The sequence below is a fragment of the Oryctolagus cuniculus genome, chromosome 6 (genome assembly GCF_051225735.1).
Source record: "Oryctolagus cuniculus isolate XC-2025 breed Fujian yellow rabbit chromosome 6, ASM5122573v1, whole genome shotgun sequence".
NCBI lineage: Eukaryota > Metazoa > Chordata > Mammalia > Lagomorpha > Leporidae > Oryctolagus > Oryctolagus cuniculus.
In genome coordinates this window covers 27,538,352-27,561,440 of record NC_142872.1, presented here as the reverse complement: position 1 = coordinate 27,561,440, position 23,089 = coordinate 27,538,352, and the positions used below count along the sequence as shown (strand labels likewise).

The following is a 23,089-nucleotide window of genomic DNA, read 5'->3' as shown; positions in this document are numbered from 1 at the left end:
GATTGATATGTTTTGAATATGTAGTTATATGTTTGCTTCAGGTAGAAGGAGGAATATTCAAAATGAAGTGTTTCTTAACTGGAAGTGGTAATAAGTATCTTCAGAAGGTGCAGATTAAAGTTACCCGTGTTGATTGGCATCAGTATTGAGGTGAGAGGGGTTGATGGCTATTCAGATGGGACTTCCTTCTGGCAGGCTCTTGGTGGTGGTTACAGTGTATGAGAAAGATTTCATAACTGAGATATTTGTGTGAATTCCAAAGCTCTACTGTTCTCATTATCAAAGGACTTGGCCACCAAATTAATGTTTATAAATTTTCGTGGTGAGCCTGCATTTTTTTGCCCTTTTTTTTTTCTTTTTTTTTTTTTAAGGAGAGAAAAGGATGATACTGTTGTTTCCTCTAGGCTTTGGAAAAAGTTGCCTCATCCTGGCACGTGGCATCTCCCACTGAAGAGCCACCAGATGACAAGCCTCTGCCATGGATGGGGCCTCATGGCCAACTTCTACTCTACTGACACCCCTTGTCAAAGCTTCATCCTAGGGGATTGAAGTGTTTCCCACTCATCCCTTCAGATGCTTTCCTTATAGTTTGTGTCACTCATTATTCATTCAAATAACTGAACACCTATTTTGTCTGAACACTGTACCTCTCGGTAAATTTGGAAGAGTACTACTACTGTAGTCCCTACCTTCCTGGTCACTTTGGGAGTGACCTGTTTCTGTTAACTGAGAGGCGTTTCATGCTAGCTCACTTTACTAAAGATAAATTAACTTAAACTCTCTACTTATAGTATTTGCACTTCTAATGAGTTATTCCTTCCTCCACAGCAATGGCACCAGCATGATATCATTGATCATTCCTCCCAAAGACCAGATTTCCCGAGTGGCAAAAATGTTAGCAGATGAATTTGGAACTGCATCCAACATTAAGTCACGAGTAAACCGCCTTTCAGTCCTGGGAGCCATTACATCTGTACAACAAAGACTCAAACTTTATAACAAAGGTAATCTAGAGCTGGACCCTGTTTCTTTTCTGCATTGTTTGTCTTGGTTATATTTTCCATTTTGACCCTGCTGTGGTGCTTTGTTCACTAGTGTTTCCTTCTAGCAGCTGTCATTGGTGTCTCTTTGGCCTTGGTGTTTTTAACTTCTTTGTTTTGTTGCATTTTTTATTGAAAATTAAAAGATTCTGCATGAGAGAGTTAAGCATATTTCTATTTTATTTAAATGATGATTTAAATATTTAAATGGGCAAGGAACAATAGACTGGGAATATTTAAAGTTAGAGAACTTGTTTATGTTCTTTTCAGTACCTCCAAATGGTCTGGTTGTTTACTGTGGAACAATTGTAACAGAAGAAGGAAAGGAAAAGAAAGTCAACATTGACTTTGAACCTTTCAAACCAATTAATACGTCATTGTATTTGTGTGACAACAAATTCCATACAGAGGTAAGATACTGAAGCACAGAACGTTTTCATCACTACAGAAAGATAAGCCACATGCATCAGTAGTGAATTGAGATCACCTGCCCACCACCAACCTCTCAGCTCTAGACAACCACTAATCTATTTTGTTTATTAATTTGTTAATGGTAGACATTTTATATAATGGTGTAATACAATTTGTGGCCTTTTGTGACTGGCATCTTTCACTTAGCTTTATGTTTTCAAGGTTCATCCATGTGGTAATATGTGTTGGTACTACTACTTTTCTTTGGTGTCCAAATAACATTTCATTATTCAGGAATGCCACATTTTACATAGTTTATCCATTGATGTACAGTTAGGTTGTTTGCATTGTTAAGCTTTTGTGGATAATGCTGCTGTGAACATTCATATACAAGTTTTAATATGACTATTTTCGTTTCTCTTATATTTAGGAGTCGAATTGCTAGGTCATATGATAACTACATTTAACCTTTAGAGAAATCATCAGACTGTTTTCCAAACCATTTAACTTTTTTATATGCCTGGCTATTACACAAAGTAGAATAGCTTACATTTTTTGTGGCAAGTCATTCAGCTTGTTTGAGGGAAGTGGTTAACTAGATTTGGAGAACTAATTAGAGACAAAAAAAAAATTAATAGGCTACTTGGTCTCCATCTCTCCCAATGTACTAGTGATACATTGCAGCCTGGTTTTTAGCTCACAAATTGTAAAATTTTTAGTAATGGAACTATAAGCTGCTTCCCTCACCCCACCATAAAACTTTTGAATGACAGGAGCTGCCATGAGATGAACTTTAATGGTGGAAAGGAAACCTCATTAGAGTGACCTAAATCAGTCAACAGTAGAACAATCAGGAATTCACAGCTGGCTCCTAGTTCCGTCTCTTGCTTTTCATCGACCAAGGGAAAAACCTCTACAGTGGAATTAGAACTGACATTTGTCGACACAGTTTACAATGGATGATTTTTGCTAACTTGACAGGAAGTCCAGTTCCAGTTGGATCTTAGTCAACTGCTTAGATGATCCAAGCTGTTTTTCTCTTAACTACCACAGCCGCCTCCTGGCAGGGGCTTCACTGGGGAGGATCTTAACTGTTCTGTCCTACTACGTATGTTGTTCTGATGAAAGCAAGTCTTGAATCTTGATTTAAGCAGTATCTTGTACCCATTTTGTCTAGCTTTACACTAATTTTTCTAAGCCTTAACTCTTCCTTCAAGGTACTGTTTAATTTTGCTAGTTTGTATATTTTGGTTTTAACTGATCTGTGAATAATAGAAGTGAATGTAGTAAGGGATAAATCTATTCCTTGACAAGACGACTTGCTGGAAACCTCAAGCTACCTGAGATTATAAAAAAGCAATTTTTTTTAACATGTGCAGTATTCATGTCTTTATGCTAATTATCAAGGGTGGTTTGGTTAAAGATGGGTTCCTAGTAGATTCATCTCCTTTGTAGGCAGTTCTTGAAGGAGCTATTTTCTTCCCCAGTTAAAAATGTGGGCCGGCGCCGTGGCTCAATAGGCTAATCCTCTGACTGCGGCACCGGCACCCCAGGTTCTAGTCCCAGTTGGGGCGCCGGATTCTGTCCCGGTTGCCCCTCTTCCAGGCCAGCTCTCTGCTGTGGCCCGGGAGTGCATTGGAGGATGGCCCAAGTCTTTGGGTCCTGCACCCGCATAGGAGACCAGGAGAAGCACCTGGCTCCTGCCTTCGGATTAGCGCCATGCCCTGGCCGCAGCGGCCATTGGAGGGTGAACCAACGGCAAAGGAAGACCTTTCTCTCTGTCTCTCTCTCTCTCTCACTGTCCACTCTGCCTGTCAAAAAATAAAAAAATGGGCCGGCGCCGCGGCTCACTAGGCTAATCCTCCGCCTAGCGGCGCCAGCACACCGGGTTCTAGTCCCGGTCGGGGCGCCGGATTCTGTCCCGGTTGCCCCTCTTCCAGGCCAGCCCTCTGCTGTGGCCAGGGAGTGCAGTGGAGGATGGCCCAGGTGCTTGGGCCCTGCACCCCATGGGAGACCAGGAAAAGCACCTGGCTCCTGGCTCCTGCCATCGGATCAGCGCGGTGCGCCGGCCGCAGCGCGCCGGCCGCGGCGGCCATTGGAGGGTGAACCAACGGCAAAGGAAGACCTTTCTCTCTGTCTCTCTCTCTCACTGTCCACTCTGCCTGTCAAAAAAATAAATAAATAAATAAATAAAAATAAAAAAATAAAAAAATGTAATGGGTGGTGCAGGCATGTGGTCTAGCAGTTAAGCTGATTAAGATGCCTGCATGCTTCAGTGGAGTGCCTGGGTTCTGTACCCAACTCAGCTCTGACTCTAGCTTCCTACCAGTGCAGACGCTGGGAGGCACAAGTGGTGGCTCAGGTACTTAAGGCTCTGCCACCCACATGTTCCCAGCTCCTGGCTTTGGCCTGTCCCAGCTGTTGCAGGCAGTTGGGGGTGTGAACCAGCAGACAGGTGAGCTCATTGCTTTCTCTCTCCCTCTCCTTCTCTCTCTCAAATAAATGAATACATAATTGGAGAAAACAGGGAGTATTAATAATTTCTTAGTTCTAAAGAGATTGTCACCTGGCAACTAGTGATCTGCCAAGCCCATAGAATTCAAATTCCATCATGAAAACTTTTATCTGTATGTGGGTCCCAGAACTATTTTTTTAATTAATTTATTTGAGAGGTAAAGTTACAGGAGAGGGAGAGACGGAGAGGTACTCCATCTGCTGGCTCACTTCCCAAATGGCCATAACTGCCAGAGCTGGGCTGATGGGAAGCCAGGAGCCTCCTCCAGGTCTCCCACAGGGGAGCAGGGGCCCAAGCACTGGGCCTTCTTCCACTGCTTTCCCAGGCCATTAGCAGAGAACTGGATCGGAAGAAGAGCAGCTGGGACACAAACTGGCACCTGTATGGGATGCCAGCGCCACAGATGGAAGTTTAACCTACTATGTCATAGTGGTGGCCCACAGGACTATTTAAATATTTTGAGTTTAACATCCAGGCATCATTAATGGAGCTCAGTCTGAGTCTTCTGTGAGGGTGTCATGGTCCTAAGTACTTGAGCCATGACCTGCCTCATCCCAGGCCTGGTGTTGGCAGAAAGCTGTATCAGAAGCAGGGAAGCTGAGGCTCACAACAACTATAACAAGGAATGTGGGTGTCATAAGTGTGCCAGCCACTGTGCCATAGATCTGCCCCCAAAATTCTTTTCATCATGCAAAACAGAAACTTAATACTCATTAAAAAATAACTCCTGGGGCCAGCATCATGACACAATGGGTTAAGCTGCTGCCTGTGATGCAAGTGTCCCATGTGAACACCACTTCAAGTCTCTGTGTCCAAAACTCTTTCAAATAAATTATTAAAAAAAAAAAAAAAAAAAAAAAAAAACTCGCTGTTTTCCCCTTCCCTCCATCACCTGGTAACCACCATTAACTACTCTCAGTACCCCATATGAATAAAATCAGGCAGTGTTTGTCTTTTTTGTGACTAGCCTAGTTCACTTTGCATAATATGTCCTCATTCATTCATGCTGTAGCATATTGCAAAATTAGCTACGTTTTTTGAGACTAATTTTTCAATGTATTGATATACCACTTATCTACTGTGCTTATCCATTTATCCATTGATAGAGGGGTTACTTCCAAATGAATAATGATATTGTAAACATGAGTATAGAAATATTTTTAAATCTGTATTGGTTTTGTGTTTACATACCTAGGTCAAGTGTATTGAAGGACTCCACATAGATAACCACTGGCTATTATGACATCAGTTAAAATTTGTCTATAAGGATTACATACCTACATCTGAAGTTTCTAAATTATCCCATTAAATCATTTTTTCCATAGCACTTATACCACAATGAGTGGAATAAAAGGGCTTATATGTGTCCTTCCAGGTTTTGACCTTAACAGAGCTTTGGAATTCATCATGTGGTACTTGTGTTTGCTTTTCAGGCTCTTACAGCACTACTTTCAGATGATAGCAAGTTTGGCTTCATTGTAATAGATGGTAGTGGTGCACTTTTTGGCACACTGCAGGGAAATACAAGAGAAGTCCTGCACAAATTCACTGTGGATCTCCCAAAGAAACACGGTAATATTGAAAGAGAACATGACCCTATTTGTCTTTTGCTTAACAATAAGGAAACCCAAATAGTATGATGGGGGGACAGGCGATCTAGGTAACAGAGAGGAAGTCATCCTGGACTTAGTGATAGATTTAGTAGTTAACTCTTTGAAAAAATAAGTAACAGTTTATGCTAGACCTTTTGTTCAAGGATGGTAAATTTTTTCCTTGTCCTTTCCTTGGATAATAGCATGCATGATTGTTTTTTATTTTATTGCTTTTTAAAATGCAAGGCCTTGTGTACTTCTTAATAATTGCCTTTTTCTCTCACTACTTTTGTGTCGAAGGTAGAGGAGGTCAGTCAGCCTTGCGTTTTGCCCGTTTAAGAATGGAAAAGCGACACAACTATGTTCGGAAAGTAGCAGAGACTGCTGTACAGCTGTTTATTTCTGGGGACAAAGTGAATGTGGCTGGTCTCGTTTTAGCTGGATCAGCTGACTTTAAAACTGAACTAAGTCAATCTGATATGTTTGACCAGGTAAGTGAGAAGTAGATAGTCCATGGTATATGTCTATGGGTATAGGTTGAGTCCTTTGTATGAGCACTGGGTACACCTACCTGTTTGAATTTACAATACCTTTCCTGGGTCAAAAACGTAGCTTTAAGATAAATGGTGGCGGGCTTATAGGTGTTTATTAGGAAACATTACCTACTTTTCTGGATCCTTCCTCTTTTGAAGTCAGCCATTTTTGAGTTGGGGTGCTATGGCATAATTGGTTTTAAAAAAGAATTTGACTTCACAGAAACTATAAACTTCTTTACTGTCTTATTCTGATTTATTCCTAAGGTAAATAAAGCAGCAAAATGACAGAGGTATTAAGTCTAAAACATTTAATCCAGAAGGATCTTCTGGTTCAAGATACAGGCTCAGCCATAACCTGTTCCCAAGGAGTTCTTATGGGAGAGGTAGCAATATAGTAGACAGTGTCACCAAAGATACCATCTTGTATTCTTAAGTGGCAGGAGCCAGTAGCTCCCCCTTTTGTTCCTAAGATACTTACTTTTGTGTACATTGAATGACTTATCCTACCGTAGGTTTAACATAATATGTCATATGAATGGCTATAAGTTTGCTCTGGCAACATTGCTCACTTTTGAGTTAGCCCTTGAATAAATAGGAATCCTCCATATTTAGACATTAGTGATTACAGTGTTAATCTTTGTATGTCATTAAGAGGTAAAGGAGTCTTGGTAAAGATGTTTTAAAGTAATAATGATTTTTTTTTAATTGTGTCAGAGGTTGCAATCAAAAGTTTTAAAATTAGTTGATATATCCTATGGCGGTGAAAATGGATTCAACCAAGCTATTGAGTTATCTACTGAGGTCCTCTCCAACGTGAAATTCATTCAAGAGAAGAAATTAATAGGTATCAATGAAATGCAGCTACTTATTATGTGTTTTTGTGTATTAAATGTGTATGGATGATATGTATGAAAGAAACACTGGAAAGGTAAAAAAGAAAAAAGATGAAGTATTTTGTTAAATCTTCTGCTTCTGTGGAATCATTATTTTTAATATTCAGTCATTAGGTCTAATAAGTGTGCTTAATTATATTCATATCCACAAGGGAAAACAATATACGTTCACCTTTCAGTATCTGAGGGGGGCTGGTGCTAGACCTTCTCCTTCTCTACCCTGATAACAAAATCTACAGATGCTCAAACCTCTTCTATAAAATGGCATAGTTTTTGTATGTGGTTGTTATGCTGTATTGTTTACGGAATAATGACAGGATTAAAAATCTGTACATGTTTGTTACATATTCAGGCCCAGCTATAAAGTACTTTTCAATGACAGCTTAACTGGTTCCCCCCACACACACATCTTTTTGATCTTGGGTTGGTTGAATCTGCTGATTAGAAATCCAGTTGTATGCTTTATTGACCTGTCACTAATACCACAGGACGATACTTTGATGAAATCAGTCAAGACACGGGCAAGTACTGTTTTGGAGTTGAAGATACGCTAAAAGCTTTGGAAATGGGAGCCGTAGAAATTCTAATAGTCTATGAAAATTTGGATATAATGAGATACGTTCTTCATTGCCAAGGCACAGAAGGTATGAGAATTAGAAAATAGGTTGCTGTTTGATACTGATCTGTGCATTCAAGAAGCCTGAGGGTGGAGATTGGAAAGGATGGCTGATCTCATGAGCAGTCAGAAGTCAGATCTACTCTTCTTTCTCCACTGCTTTGCTCATAGCACATACCTGTGTAAATTTTTCAGCTTGAACTGCTTAATGCCTGATTATATTTGCTGAAGAGCAGTCTCTGTGTTTTTGTTGTTCTTACTTGCTAAAGAGAGCTCTCATCTGTTCGTTCATTCCCCAAATGCCCAAATGGGTTGGTGATGGGGACCTAAGTATTTGAGCCATCACTTGCTGTCTATCAGGATGCACATTGTCAGGAAATACAAACCCAGAGCAGAGCCAAAACTGGAACTCAAGCAACCATTGGGCCAGACCACTCACCTGAGGGTCAGTTTTAATGTCTTTGATTTTTTTTTTTTTTTTTAATGGTGGGAGCAATTTACCTGCTTGACACTCAGTGAATGCTGGTGGAAAGGAAGTTTATAGAATGAATTTAGAAGCCTTTTCCTTATCCAACTGGCCTCATTTTGTAGGACTTAACCCCATTAGTATTTGACAACCAGTTTAACACATTGTTTTCCTCTTAATACTACAGAGGAGAAAATTCTTTACCTAACTCCAGAACAAGAGAAGGATAAATCTCATTTCACAGACAAAGAGGTATGTGGTTGTTTTCTTGGTTTGGTATACACGCAAGGAAACATGATTGTGTGTTAGAGCTCGGGCAGTTACAATGTCAGCCTTGGGAAATCAAACCACATTCCGCTTGAGGAGTTCAGTGGGGATTTTTTTTCTTAAAGTAGTTAAGCACTAAGGAGAACTTTCCCCTATCCTTGAAATAATAGAGAGGAAGATTTTATTTGAGTATGCCTCTCGCGCTCTGAAACCTGTGCTGCTTTGTTTCACTTACTTTATTAGCTGCTCCACCACAACAGCATCTTTGGGCTTGGTCTAAATGTGTCATGACATTTAATTTAAAGTGTCACCTTACCACAAGATGACTTTTAAGTGGTAGCTTCCTCAAACTCTGAGTTGTTGGACTTTGTTCTTTAAGAGCCGCTCCCAACAGCAGTTCTGGCACATCTCTTCTGGTCTGCTGAATGGCTGCCACAGAGACGCTGCAGCAGCCTGACTTCCAGAGTCAGCAGGAGTCATAAAAGTCAAAACCACTCAGTGTCTGTTGACATCTCATGACTGAGGCTTGAGCCCAAGGAGAAGGAGTATTTAAAATAATCCCACAGTTTCTCTGCAGTCTGCATTATGTTATTAGAAACCAGAATTCACTTTGTTTTATAGGAGTGCACGTGCGCACACACATGATAATGAGTGACAGCACCGAATGATGGTAGGCAAGAGAAGTGAGGGGGTGAGGCCTGCTATGTCCTAACCACTTGGTTTTTGCTGTCTTCTGGTGAATCCCTGTAGACAGGACAGGAACATGAGCTGATTGAGAGCATGCCCCTGTTGGAATGGTTTGCTAACAACTATAAAAAATTTGGAGCTACATTGGAAATTGTCACAGATAAGTCACAAGAAGGATCCCAGTTTGTGAAAGGATTTGGTGGAATTGGAGGTGAGTAGCGTATCAACAAAGTGAACTTAAAAACAGGGTCTCAGGCCAAGGCCTATGCTGACTAGCCTAAAATAAATTACTTCAGATTAGCTGTGCTCATTGGCTACTGAGGCAGGTGGTTGGGACAGCAGATGGTTACACAATCTTTGATTTGGACCAGTTTTTATCATCTCTTTGCTTTTCTATAATTGTGTAAGAGAACTGGACTTTATATTTGTGGTTTCTTTCTCCAGGTATCTTGCGGTACCGAGTAGATTTCCAGGGAATGGAATATCAAGGAGGAGACGATGAATTTTTTGACCTTGATGACTACTAGGTAGTCGACATGGGTCCGGCAAAACGTGCCTCGCCCTCCAGCATCCAACCCAAGGAGCATACCCGTGGTGGAATCCAAACAGATCCCTGCCTTACAATTGGAACATTTCCAGAACTTAATCCATGAGCATTGGATATTGAAAAGAAAACCGAAACAAAACCAGGCCCAACCCTACACTTTGGTTTGTCATGGTGTCAGCGCAGCAGCCTACAACTAAGTTCCTAAATGCCACTTTGGACTAATTTAAAAAAGAATCCCAATTTTTACTTTTACTCGATGGTGAAATTGGTTGCTCTTGTATTTTATGAAAAAATGATTTTTTTAACCTTCATACATAGAAGCAAAAATACTTTAACTGCTGTAAACCTTCAAAAGTTAATAGAAGTGAGATCATACTGGTTTGTTTCTTATTTTGATTGGAGAAAAATTAAATTGCTGCATTTCGCAGTGACCCATTTACATGGCATTCTCAGCTTAGACTGCATAAGAAGAAATATATGTGGTGAAATGTTGGAACCATTTCTCTCTTGGTCTCTGTTTAATGTTGAAAGGGTGAGCTAATAGGAGGCAATGTCATCTTCACTCCCTCACACTCTCCCTTCCCCTACAGACTGTCAATTTCAAGGATGCAAACTGCATTGCAAGGTCAAACTGACTCAAGAAGCATCTGGGCCAGTGCACTGTTTACTTCCATGTGTTTGGCAGCCACGTTTGGGCACAGCATTTGGGAGCCCTTTGTATCAGTTGCTTTGACAAAGGTCCCCTAATCCTAGCCTATTAGAAACCAGTTGGAGATGGATATGATGGGGCTTCTGTGCTGTTGCTGGGATTGGGAGAAATAAAACATGCAATTTCAGTGGAAGCAAAGAAATTTAAAGTTTATTTGCTTGGGTCTATCCTTGGTAAAAGGGAGGTGGTTGTGTTTTCCTTATGTTGGATGGCATGAGATTATGTGAATGTTTTGATTTTTTTTAAATGAACTGCAAGATTTTTCACAGGAACGACAGACAAAACATGTTTGACTGTGCATGTAATTATAAGCCCCTGACCTCCTGGTGGGGTTGGAGCATCTGTTTCAAATGTGGGACTTTACAAGCACCTCTCACAGGAGAAATTATGGGAGTGGGGCGGGTAGGGCAGGGGCGGGGAAGGGATGGGACACAGCTTCTGGCACCATGGACTTTACCATGTTGAATCCAAAAATTGACCTGAAAACCTGAAGCATGTGCTTCACAGCTGGGCCGTCCTTAGGATGTGAACCCAGCTGATAAGCAAGGTCATGGCGTGCTCGAGGTGACAGTGAACAAAATGAATAGGATGTGCCCAGTAGCAGCAATGGAAAAAAGTGTACCAAATGGGCTTTGAAGGACCAAAGGTTTTAAAAGTCAATTGGTATCACTCTCACACCTGGTTAGGGTCATGGGGTGCATTTGGTTTTTCAAATTGGGTACTTTTAACACTATAGTGCCTGACTGCTGTTCTTCACTGACTTGACTCAGTCACTTGTAGCTTTACTGGTCTGAACCAGCTCTTTGTTCCCAGGTTACAGACCTGCCTATCGTTCCAATAATCCTGTTTCACTTGAATGAAGGGAGTATGTCTTAAATGTAAAGCTTGTGGTTCTCACACTGTACTCAGAGGTCCAAATGACTGTCTGTCGATGCGTAACCTGTTGTCTCAACCCCCAGCGAGAAGAGTCAACTCTTTGCTGTTCACCAGCGTGGGAGGCTTCACCGGCTTTTGCTTTGGGCTCTGCTGTTTGTTTGCAGAATACCCAAGAGCAAGCAAACATGCTCTCTTCACAGCAGTACCTTAGGGTTTTGCCATTGTAAATGGGTCTAATGTGATATGACAAGACCAGAGAAATTGGATGTAAATTTACATTTTTAAATATGCTTGTTGTTTCACATGATACATTTAGGGTATGCAGCTCCTTTTGTAGTTTTTATTTTTACTATTTAAGTTTGGAAATGATGCCAAATTTTGTATTTCTTTAATCAATGTGTTCTCTTCAGTGATATATATTGCATTATATATTGATGTGTGTATCAATATATACTGATATGTATTACACTTACACTTACAAACACAGAAATAAGAGGGGGTGAAAACCGTAGCCTTTGCATTCTCTATAGCCTCTGCAGAGAGATCCTAAGCAGCAAAATCTTGGTGTTGTGATGTACAGAAATGGAGAAGAGTATTAAACCATATTTAAGAATACACTTTGTGTGCTTGAGATTTTTTAGGACTGTTCCTAGAAAAGGTCTGAGGTTCCTAGAAAAGTATGAGTTCTCCGAGGCATTTGTCAGATCAGTGGTGGCTAGTAACTTCCCAGCCTTAGATCTGAGTTTTCCATACACTGCCCATGGAAGGGCATATGCAAATGACATCTGAGGTCATGATCTCAAGATTACCCTAGAGAAGGGAGCTTCAACTTGATTGTATCCCACTTCCCTCCTTTCCATTTGTCAAAGGGGAACTATTTCCCCCACTTTCAAGTATGTTGTCTCATAACTAAACATCCCCTGCAGGGAGGTGTTATGCCCCATTCTATAGATCAACTAAAAGAGCTTTAAGTCACAGCCTGCCAGTGGTGATACCAAAATTTCACCCCAGGCTTAACTGCAAAATTGATGCTCTTTCTGCATCTGTTTGTCTTTGCGCCCTATAATAGAGTGGTCCAGATGGAAGAGCCGAGAAACTAGGCTAGGCCCTTTCCCTCCCACTCTGCCTCAGCACTGCATACCTCATATTGGGTAGCAGAGTAATCTGAGAGCAAGTCGGGTTGGCCCGAGGAGTGGGGGCCCTTGGTTCAGGTTAGGAGCAGAAGAGGGATTGCTGTGTTAATTTTCCCGAAGTGTGAGGTGTGCTAGACCTTATTTGGTAGTTTCTGAAGCCTTCACTAAAGAGCCAAGGTGGTATGTGGCTTGTGCTCTCCAGACCAGAGGAAGAGGTTTCCATTAAAGGCCCCCTGCTAGCAGTTTCTCTGTGACTTCGTGCTCTCAGCACACGTTCACTGCTTTCTCACCTGATCTAGATGATGGCCCTGCTGAAATCCAGTTGTCCTTTGCAAAGGGCAAGCATGCCTGGTCAGGCGGAGCTGGCGTTTTTCTTCATCATGCATCCCTAGGTGCTATTCTTGAAGTTGGGATTTCTGGAAGGAAGCACAGTGGTGCCGGGTGTGGGTTACGGTGCTTGCCTGTTTGGGCCTGCTGCACTTGCCATCTTTTGTTCTCTGGCTCTGGTTCCCATGCTGTGGCGCTCCCAGACAGGCACAGTGGATTCAGGGCTAAGTGCCAAGGCAGAATTTGAGCCTCATGCCAGCTTCTCCCTTGTTGCCAATTTGAGTGTGTGCCAGCTGGGACTCCCCCTGCCAAGTCCCACCCTGATGGGACTGCACTTTAGGGGACAGGAACTGACAAGGCAGAGGGTGTGGGAGCATCGCAGTAACACCAGAGAGAAGGGGCATGGTTGCTCATTTTGTAGCAGTTTGGGTGGGTGCCACAAATTGCTAACAACAGAGCAACTAGAGATAACATGCACAAACAAGTCACTTCCTCCAGGATTTTCTAAATCAAGTCTCAGTCCTGTCTCAGTGAACTCTGCTTCAGGTAGACACCTCTAGGAATATCCCTACAAGGCATGGTGTGCTCACCTAAGAGCCCAGGACAAGGGGTCTTATCAAGAGATCTGGTTCTTTGTTCTGTCTCTACTATTAGCTAGGCTGTGACATCAGGTAAGTCCTTTCCTGACTCTTGATTTCCCTGTCAGTGTAAGGCATGTCTTGAATCTAAAGGGCTTTTCTATCAGGATATCCAAGTCAGGAGCAGGAGCTGTGAAGTAGGCCTGGGGTGGAAAATCTTGGCTTTCTCTTGGACACTGGTTGATTACCCCATGTCTCTGTGCAGCAGTTTTCCTCCCTGTAACAATGCCTGCTTCGTGAATATTGGGGTAACAAGGTTTTAATGGAGTAAGAGAAATGAACGACGTAGTATATAGTGCCTGGCACTTACCTACCACAGGAATTGGGAGCTGCTCTGATAAGGATACTTCCACTGCCAAGTCCATCCTCTGGAGGTGGCCAGGGTGAGTTTGTACTGGTGACCACAAGGTGGTGCTAGAGTGAGGGATATGGGCTGTGGAAACTTAATCCCTAAGGAGGAGCTGCTTTCTGGTAAGTGATAAACAGATGCCTAGGACAATTTGCTTTGCCCTTAAATTTTGGAGAAATAGAGTGGGCAGTCTACCAAAAGAAGTGAGGATGAATGAAAGGAGAGCCCAGGAGTCTCACTCCAGCTCAGCCCTGTTTTTATAGCACTCAGCAATCTGGCCTTTGAGCTAGACATCTGTAAAATAATTTAGTCACTGACATTTATTGAACAGTTACAGTTATGTAAACCTTTTTTAAAAATATGTATTATGTCATTTTATTTTTTAAAGGTTTATTTAGTTACTTATTTGAAAGGTAGAGATTCCATCTTTTGATTTCTGCCTGTCCTAGTCCACAACCTACAAAGTGGCAAAATCTGGGACTTGGTTGTGTTTTGTGCCAAAGCCAATGCCAGTATGGGTCATTCCTCACTCAAGAACCCTCCTGGGACAGCCAAGAAGACAGGACTCATCTCACCCACCCCTCCTGAGCTTTCAGAGACCAACAGCAGCTTGGAGAGCACCTGAAAGTCATTGAGTGTTTCTAACACATCCTTCCCCCCACACGTGTGGACTGCTAAGCACAGCCACAGCCATGGATGAGGATGGATAAAAGGAACGTGCCCTTGGATTCTCTGGAGAGGACCCTGTAATTTATCCAGCATCCTCAGTGAAGAATGGACACATACAAGGGAACTTCTCAGATATTAAAGTGTTGTCTGCCCCTGTTCTTAAAATCTGTCGTTTAGACAACTGTAACAAATTTGAAATGCAGACTATAGATAAAAAGTGCTATTATCAATAGTAAATCTAAGCTTGATAACCACTGGTTTTATAACAGAATACTTTTTCTTAGGAAGTGTATATTAAAGTATGAAGGAGTTTAGAAAAAAATATTCAACAGGAAATTATTGAAACTTCAGAAATAGAGAAAACATACTATCATTTCTTAAATGTTCTCAACATTTTTTAAAAACTATTTATTTGAAAAGCAGAATTTGAGAGATGATCTCCCATCCACTGGTATTGGTGGGGAATGGGCCAAGCCAAAGGCATGAGTCAGGAACTCCATCCTGCTCTCCCATGAAAGTGGAGGGGCCCAAGCATTTGACCCATCTTCCACTGCTCTCCCAAGCACATTAGCAGGGAGCTGGACCAGAAGTGGAGCATTGGGCCGGTGCTGTGGTGTAGCAGGTAAAGCTACCTATAAGGACACCGGTTCAGGACCTAGCTGCTCTACTTCCGATCCAGCTCTCTGCTATGCCCTGGGAAATCAGTAGAGGACGGCCCAAGTCCTTGGACCCCTGAACCTGCGTGGGAGACCTGGAAGAAGCTCCTGGCTCCTGGCTTCAGATCAGTGCAGCTCCAGCTGCTGCGGCCAACTGGGAAGTGAACCAGCAGATGGAAGACTTCTTTCTGTGCCTTCTCTGTGTAACTCTTTCAAATAAATAAATCTTTAAAAAGTGGAGCATCCGGATCTCATATGGGATGCCAGTGTCACAGGTGGTGGCTTAAACTGCTGTGACACAATGCTGGTTGCCGTTTTTTAGTAATCTAGGTTTGTCACGAACATCCATTTTAGAACATGATATGTATAGCATTTGGGATCTTACTAGGCTCAAGGTATGCACTATAAAAATTCAGTTTGATTCTTCACTGAAGTCTGGTTTTACTCATCAGCCTTTAAGAGTCCTTTCTGCAGGGTTTGAAGTTCAGAAGAGATTTGTCCTGAGGCAACCAGTGGGACTGGTTGAGGCCTGGGAGACAGCCCAGACTAAAAAGGAGGCAGCAGAGGCATCCAGGGTGAAATCAGTCCTGGGTGCCAGGCCAGTTGAGGCAGTGTGAAGAACAAGGGCCTTGTGGAAGGCCCTTGGACCTGTGGCTTGGGAGCAACCCTAGAGGGGATGGCAAAAAGGCACAGGTCTACTGTACTGGGGACCCATTCTCGGGACCAGTATCTCAGACTGCAGTTCTGCTTATGCCTCCCCCATAAATGGCTCTTCTCTGGGGCACCTCAGCACTTGAAAGGGCCCTGGACCTTACTTCTTCCAAAGGACTCACTGAAGAGAGAAGAAAGCTGAATCCCAGAGAACACGATGGCCTGTCAGGTTCACAAAGCCAATCAGCAGAAACAACGTGAACAATTAGTGCTGAACTCCAAATTCAGTGCTCTTAACACATGAGTGATCTTGTTAGCCCTTCATCTAAGCCTCATTGTCTCCAGTGCTGGGGATGAGAAAAGAGAGGATCAGAAGGGGCAATGGAGTTGCCTGAAGCCAAGGTAGAGCTGAGAAGGGAAACAGCCAACATCCCAAGAGGTTGTGGGAGCTGAAATCACTTCCCTGTGAGTCAGGGTTGACTTAAGCATAGATAGATTAACTTGGTTCTCCCGCACCCCTGGGCTTCCTAACCAGCTTCCTGGAGTTTTCCCTGCCAACCACTGGCTCCCAGCTCCCGTCCTCTCTGCTAACAAACCCCATCTAGGCTTAGCCCCTCCTGCTGGGCTCTCCAGACCCACCGAAGGGAGACCTAAACAGCAAAACAGTAAAGCCAGGAGACCAGGGAAGAAGCTGGAAACTTTAGGAAGGCTCCAGGCAGGAATGGCAGCAGTCTTTGTTTTTAGATTTATACATTTATTTGAAAGCAACAGAGATGGAGACAGAGATCTTTCATCCACTGGTTTATCCACCAAATGCCCACAACAGCCAGGTCTGTACCAAGATGAAGCCAGGAACCAGGAATCCTATCTGAGTCTCCCACAAAGGTGATAGGAACTCAAATAGTTGTTCTGTCAGAAACAGAGCAGCCTGGACTCTGAAATGGAATGCAGGCAACCCAAGTGGCACCTTAACCTGCTGTACCACAATGTCCACCCCTGTAGAGAATTTTGAAATCAATAAGACTGAGACCTCCAACTTTTTCAATATTGTTTTAGCTGTTTAGGGCTTCTTAAAGTCCCACAGTAAATTAAGATCAGCTTCCATTTCTGCCAAAAAGGCCACTGGAATTTTAATATGGATTGCATTCAATCTGTAGATTGCTTTAGGTAGCACTGCTATCAATATAAAGTTTTCCGATCCATGAACACAGAATCACTTATCCATTTATTTAGGTACTATTTAATTTCTTTCAGCAACATTTTACAGTTCTTCTTTAAGTCTTTTAAGGTGGTTAAATATTTCTGGGGCAGGCACTGTGGCATAGCAGGTGAAGCTGCCACCTGCAATGCCAGCATCCCATATGGGCACCGGTTCGAGTCCCGGCTGCTCCATTTCCGATCCTGCTATCTGCTATGGCCTGGGAAAGCAGTACAAGATGGCCTGAGTCCTTGGGCCCCTGCACTCATGTGGAAGACCCAAAAGAAGCTCCTAGCTCGTGGCTTTGGATCGGCCCAGCTCCAGACTTTGCAGGCAACTGGGGAGTGAGCCAGCAGATGGAAGACCTCTCTCTGGCTCTCCTCTCGTGTCTAACTCTGACTTTCAAATAAATAAATAAATCTTTAAAAAAATAAATTTATTCCTAAATATTTTATTCTTTTGGATGCTATTTTAGGTGGAATGGTTTTCTGAATTTTTTTTTAAAGATTTATTTACTTACTTGAAAATCAGAGTTACACAGAGAGGAGAGGTGGAAAGAGAGAGAGGTCTTCCATCCGCTGGCTCACTCCCTAGTTGGCCCCAATGGCTGGAGCTGCACTGACCGGGAGCCAGGAGCCTCTGCCAGGTCTCCCATGTGGTTGCAGGGGTCCAAGGACTTGGGCCATCTTCCACTGCTTTCCCAGGCCACAGCAGAGAGCTGGGTCAGAAGTGGAGAAGCCCAGACTCAAACCAAACTGGCACCCATATGCGATGCCAGCACCACAGGTAGTGGCTTTACCCACTATGCCAGAGTGCCAGCCTCCTGAATTTCTTTTTTTTTTTTTTTTTTTTTTTTTTTTTTTTTTTTTTTTTTGACAGGCAGAGTGGACAGTGAGAGAGAGAGAGAGAGAGAGAGAAAGGTCTTCCTTTGCCGTTGGTTCACCCTCCAATGGCCGCCGCTGCAGCCGGCGCACCGCGCTGATCCTGGCAGGAGCCAGGAGCCAGGTGCTTTTCCTGGTCTCCCATGGGGTGCAGGGCCCAAGCACCTGGGCCATCCTCCACTGCACTCCCTGGCCATAGCAGAGAGCTGGCCTGGAAGAGGGGCAACCGGGACAGAATCCGGCGCCCCAACCGGGACTAGAACCCGGTGTGCCGGCGCCGCAAGGTGGAGGATTAGCCTATTGAGCCACGGCGCCGGCTTCTGAATTTCTTTATAAAATTGTTCATTACTGGTGTCACTCTGGTTTTGATGTGCATTTTCCCAATGACAGTGCTATTGAGCATCTTTTCATGTGCTTAGAAACCATTCCAGTGTGTGTGTGTGTGTGTGTGTGTGTGTGAAGTGTGATCTTTCCTGGTTAACCTCCAGTTTTGCACTTCCTTGAGTGGAGAAAGGAGTAGCCCCTTTTGTTTCCCAAATACATTTCTCCTTCCCTTCCTGTTTACTAGTGACTGGCAGAGTGGAGGCAGATGTCCAGGGTGTGACTGTGCCATTTACTAGACCAGTGTGTGACCTTGGATATGTTACTTAAGCTCTCTTTCAGTTTCTTCATGTTTATAATGGAGAATTTTATTAAAGTTTTTACTTAACTTGCTACTTAACTGTCTACTACAACCAGACACTGTGCCACATCTTGGAATATTGGAACCAAGCCCCCATCTCTAATGGCTTTCACGCAGACTGTATCAGGCCCCAGTCTCTCTCCCTGAGCTTGCAATTTTTCTGTCTTCACTGTGGTGGTTACAAGTCAAATCCTCACTAAATATTAACCCACTAAATTAAAGGGGTGCCGTAAGGGTCAAGCTGGCAAGGATTACAAGACTCAGAATTCAGTGGTCATCTCCATGGCTGACATCCTACTACTAGACTATTCTGAGAAGTTTTGCAGAACCCTCAAGCCCTGATCAAAGTAGTAACCCATCTACCCACAGACTCCCGAGGGGCTGGAGCCCACTTTGCAACAGTTTTAGGGGTTAAAGAGTTCAAGTTCTTGTCTCCAATGCAAGAAAGAATTTGAGGATGCGGCACAAATGAAGGTTAGCAGAGGAACAAGATGTATTAATAAAATCAAAAATACACTCTCAAGAGGGGGCGCTGGGGCTGGCTGGGGCACAGTGGGTTAACGTCCTGGCTTGAAGCGCCAGCATCCCTTAAGGGTGCTGGTTCTAGTCCTGGCTGCTCCATTTCTAATCCAGCGCTCTGCTATGGCCTGGGAAAGCAGTAGAAGATGGCCCAAGTCCTTGGGACACTGCACACACGTAGGAGACCTGGAAGAAGCTCCTGGCTTCGGATTGGCACAGCTCCAGCTGTTGTGGCCAAATGGGGAGTGAACCATCGGATTGAAGACCTCTCTCTCTCTCTCTCTCTCTCTCTCTCTCCTCTCTCTGTGTAACTCTTACTTTCAAGTGAATAAATAAATCTTTAAAAAAGAAGGGGCACAGGGCATGCTCAAAAGTGAGCTGCAACCCACAAGTTCTGGGGTCATTGTTTTATGTGATCTGGAGGCACAGCGGGTGGTACTTTGGGTGGAGTTTTCCAGAAGTTTGATGACCTTCAGTTTTCTGACCTTTTTAGGAAGTCTTGGAAGTAGCTTCAGGTACATGATGGGAGTGGGAATTTCTGCCATGATAATTTAATTATAATGATTTTGTAATAGGTCATCACAGGACGCAGTCAGCAGCAACGTTAGATATCTTTTGCAGGAGCTGCTTCTGGGCTGTGGCTTTGCTACAGTGATGATCTTGGGTTGCAGGCAGTGGGAGGAAGAGACAGAGTGGTCTTCCATCCACTGCTTCACTCCCCCAGATGGCCACAATAGCCAGAGCTGTGCTGATCTGAAGCCAGGAGCCAGGAGCTTTTTCTGGATCTCCCACGCAGGTGCAGGGGCCCAAAGATTTGGGCCACCTTCTACTGCTTTCCCAGGCCATAGCAGAGCGCTGGATCGGAAGAGGAGCAGCTGGGACTAAAACCGGCACCCATATGGGATGCCGGCGCTTCAGGCCAGGGCATTAACCCACTGCGCCACAGCGCAGGCCCCAAAGACCTTTTTTTATGTCTCTCCCTCTGTCTGTAACTCTACCTCTCAAATAAATAGAATCCAGTTCTCTGCTATGGCCTGGGAAAGCAGTGGAATGTGGCCCAAGTCCTTAGGCCCCTGCACCAGCATGGGAGACATAGAAGAAGCTCCTGGCTGCTGGCTTCAGATCAACCCAACTCCCATGTTGTGGCCAACTGGGGAGTGAATCAGCGGATGGAGAACTTCTGTCTTTCTCTCTGTAAGTCTGCCTTCCAAATAAATAAATAAATCTCTTAAAAAAGAAAAAAAAAAAAGAAATGGGAGTGAAAGCTGCCACTTGCAATGCTAGCATTCCTTATGAGCATGCTAGTTTGAATTCCAGCTGCTTCATTCTGCAATCTCCCTGCTAATGTGCCTGGGAAGGTAGCTATAGATGAAGATAGCCAGCATACTTGGCCTCTGCCACCCACATGGGAGACAAGGATGGAGTTCTGGGCTCCGGCCTTCCACCTGGCCCAAATCTGGCTGTTGCAGGAGTTTGGGGAAATGAACCAGCCGACAGATCTTTCACTCCCTTTCCTCCTCCTTTCCTCTCCCTCCCTCCCTTTCATGTCACTTTATATTTCAGGTAAATGTTTGAGTAAGTCTTAAAAGGGGGAGGGTGCTGTGAAGTATGGCAAAACCACTGCCTGCAGCACCAGCATTGCATATGGGTGCCGGTTCAAGTCCCAGCTGCTTCACTTCCGATCCAGCACCCTACTAATGCACCTGGGAAAGCAGTGGAAGATGGCCCACACCCCTGCACCCACATGGGAGACCCAGAAAAACTCCTGGCTCCTGTTTCTAGCCTGGCCAGGCCAACCCATTGCAGCCATTTGGGGAGTGAACCAGCAGATCAAAGATCTCTCTTTCTCTGCCTCTGTTTATAACTCTGCCTTTCAGATCAATCACTCTCTCTAAAAAAAAAAGACATGACAGGATTGAAGAGGATTTTGAAGGAGAGATGATCACAAAGAAGTCAAATGCTGCTAGGAAACAGTCAAAACCATGTGAAGACTGAAAAAGTCCTACTGCATTCAGAGACAGGAGGGCCCTGGTAACAACTCGGGAGTCCGCAGACACTGGCCCAGCCCTCCAAGGGGTCTGCTGGCTCCAGTCCCACTGCGGCAGCTCAGGACTCCCCTGGAGCAAGTTTTTTTCATTAGCTTCTCAGAACTCAGCGCAGCTGTTCAAGCTGACTCAAGTACTGCATCAGGGGTGAGCTTTGTGGTGCAGTGGGGTAAGTCACTGCTGAGGACACTGGCGTCCCATGTCAGAGTGCTGATTTCAGTCCCAGCTGGTCCCCTTCCAGTCCAGCTCCCTGCTAAGGCACGCTGGGATAAAGCAGATGATGACCTAAGTACTTAGGTCCCTGAAACCCACATGGGAGACCTGGATGAAGCGCCTAGGCTCTGGCTTCTGCCTCACACAACCCTGCCTCTCTCAGGGAGTGGACCACCAGATGGAACAGAGAGCAGGCTGTCTCCCTCCCTCCCTCCCTCTCTCCCTAGCTCTCTCTCTCTCTCTCTCTCTCTGGACCAACAGATGGAACAGGGAGCTGTCTCCTTCCCTTCCTTCCCTCCCTTCCTCCCTCCCTAGCTCTCTTTATTGTTCTGCTTTTCTAAAAGAGAATAAATAAGTAAACATTAAAAAAAAAAAAAAAGGGCTATGTCAGAGGGCCATGACAGGTGTGCCTGGCAGGAGGCTCAGGCCAGTTCCCACTATGTATACCCCCTCACCCATCCGCCTGCTCGGCAGCCAGCAGGAAGGAAGGCAAACTCTGGCCACAGCTAAGCGTCCATCTGAAGCTGGGTACCAGTTCCTATCACTGCTCAAACACAAAAGATCTTGGTGACAAGCACTTAAACAATAGAAGCTGGTTTGCAGTCCACAAAACACTGAGGAAATGTCAAGGCAGTACTTATCAAGTATCTCACAAACAGTATGCACTATCACTGATTCACAGTCACACATTCATTCATTCAACAACTGTGTATTATGTCAGGCAAGGGGGATACAATAAAGACAGTCCACGCAGGGAGTATGAAAAACAGCACCCAATCCAGTCTTGGTAAGGAGGGGTGGGTACCATTTTGAGGGGTTCGGTTCCTGTCTGTAAAGAGCGTCTCATTTGGCTGAGAAAAAAGCACAGCAAAGCAATAAGAAGACAATGCATCTTCCTTCAAAACTGTTGGCACCAAAATAAACTTACCTAGTAGTTGCACTTCTCCAGAAACTCTTGTTGAAGTACTCTTGTACAGGGGCCGCCTCTGGCGCCGCCGGCATCCCACGTGAGAGCGGACCGAGTCCCAGCAGGTCTGCTTCCAGTCTGGCTCCCTGCTACTGCACCTGGGAAAACAGCGGGGACACTCGAGTACTTCGGCTGCTGCACCCACACAGGAGCCCCAGATGGAGTTCCTAGCTCCTGGCTCAGCCCCAGGCGTCGGGGCCGGCTGGGGAGTAAACCAGAAGACGGAAGATCTCTCTCTCTCTGTCTCGCCCTCTTTCTAACGTTGTGCCTTTCAAATAAATAAATCTTTTTTTAAAAGTACCCTCATATCAGCCAATTGATCTTAATGGGGTGTCTCACTCAATTTTTTCCTCCCCAAAAAAAGCCTATTAATCAAAATCCAGGTTTCAATGTCCCCACCACAGAAAGGCCCAAAGGCCAGGTTCCAGGGTCCACTGTGTCCTCGCAAGCCAAGAACAGCCTCTATGCTTCCCAGGATTTTCGGGTGCTCCCAGTGCCCTCACACGAAAGAGAACATAAGTCCTGCCCAAGCAGGGGCCTGGGGTTCCTGAAAATTCTGCGGCAGCCTCCAGGGACGCCCCACCTCCTCTCAGGCCTTCCCCTCCTCCAGGCTCCGTTATAAATAGCTCGCTGGTTTCCCGTCGGGGATCTCCCAGCCCACAAACACGGCTCACCCTTCACTCCGTCAGCCTCAGGCAGGAGCGGGTGATGGCCGGCAGGGGGCGGAGAGGAAGCGGGAAAAGGGCGGGAAGCACCGTCAGTGGCAGCCTGGCCTCTATGGACTACATTACCCACAATCCTAGGTGGCAACCGGGCGCGTAGGCTTGTGGGGGACCTGCAGCACTGGCTGGGAAAACAGGACAGGCGGCGCTCCAGGCCGGGGATGTGAGGCTCGGCCTTGAGTCCCAGCTTTTTACAAAACCTGACTCCAGATTTTTGGAAGCCTCTCCATGCATGCACACAATTCACAGGCACTCAGCATCTCTGGGGCGGGAAGACCCGCAAA

The 23,089-nt window shown here is 44.6% G+C and overlaps 1 protein-coding gene and 1 long non-coding RNA gene across 4 annotated transcripts in view; one reads left to right on the top strand and one right to left on the bottom strand.

Annotated features, from left to right (window-relative positions):
- ETF1 (eukaryotic translation termination factor 1) overlaps positions 1-10,412 on the top strand; it is a 33,422-nt gene extending 23,010 nt beyond the window's left edge. Inside the window, 9 exon segments of the mRNA NM_001082767.1 lie at positions 829-1,004; positions 1,311-1,450; positions 5,400-5,538; positions 5,859-6,049; positions 6,809-6,938; positions 7,476-7,631; positions 8,257-8,321; positions 9,087-9,234; positions 9,468-10,412. Of these exon segments, the coding sequence (NP_001076236.1) occupies positions 829-1,004; positions 1,311-1,450; positions 5,400-5,538; positions 5,859-6,049; positions 6,809-6,938; positions 7,476-7,631; positions 8,257-8,321; positions 9,087-9,234; positions 9,468-9,550 (1,228 nt within the window). The 3' untranslated portion in view covers positions 9,551-10,412.
- LOC103347881 (uncharacterized) overlaps positions 1-22,693 on the bottom strand; it is a 38,424-nt gene extending 15,731 nt beyond the window's left edge. For all 3 annotated transcript variants that reach the window (XR_016236167.1, XR_016236166.1, XR_011389743.2), the window contains exons 1-3: positions 22,483-22,693; positions 22,045-22,181; positions 12,579-12,704 (exon numbers count right to left, since the gene is read on the bottom strand). This is a non-coding gene — a long non-coding RNA (uncharacterized LOC103347881). The remainder of the gene's footprint in view (positions 1-12,578; positions 12,705-22,044; positions 22,182-22,482) is intronic.
- Between the last annotated feature and the right edge of the window lie 396 nt (positions 22,694-23,089).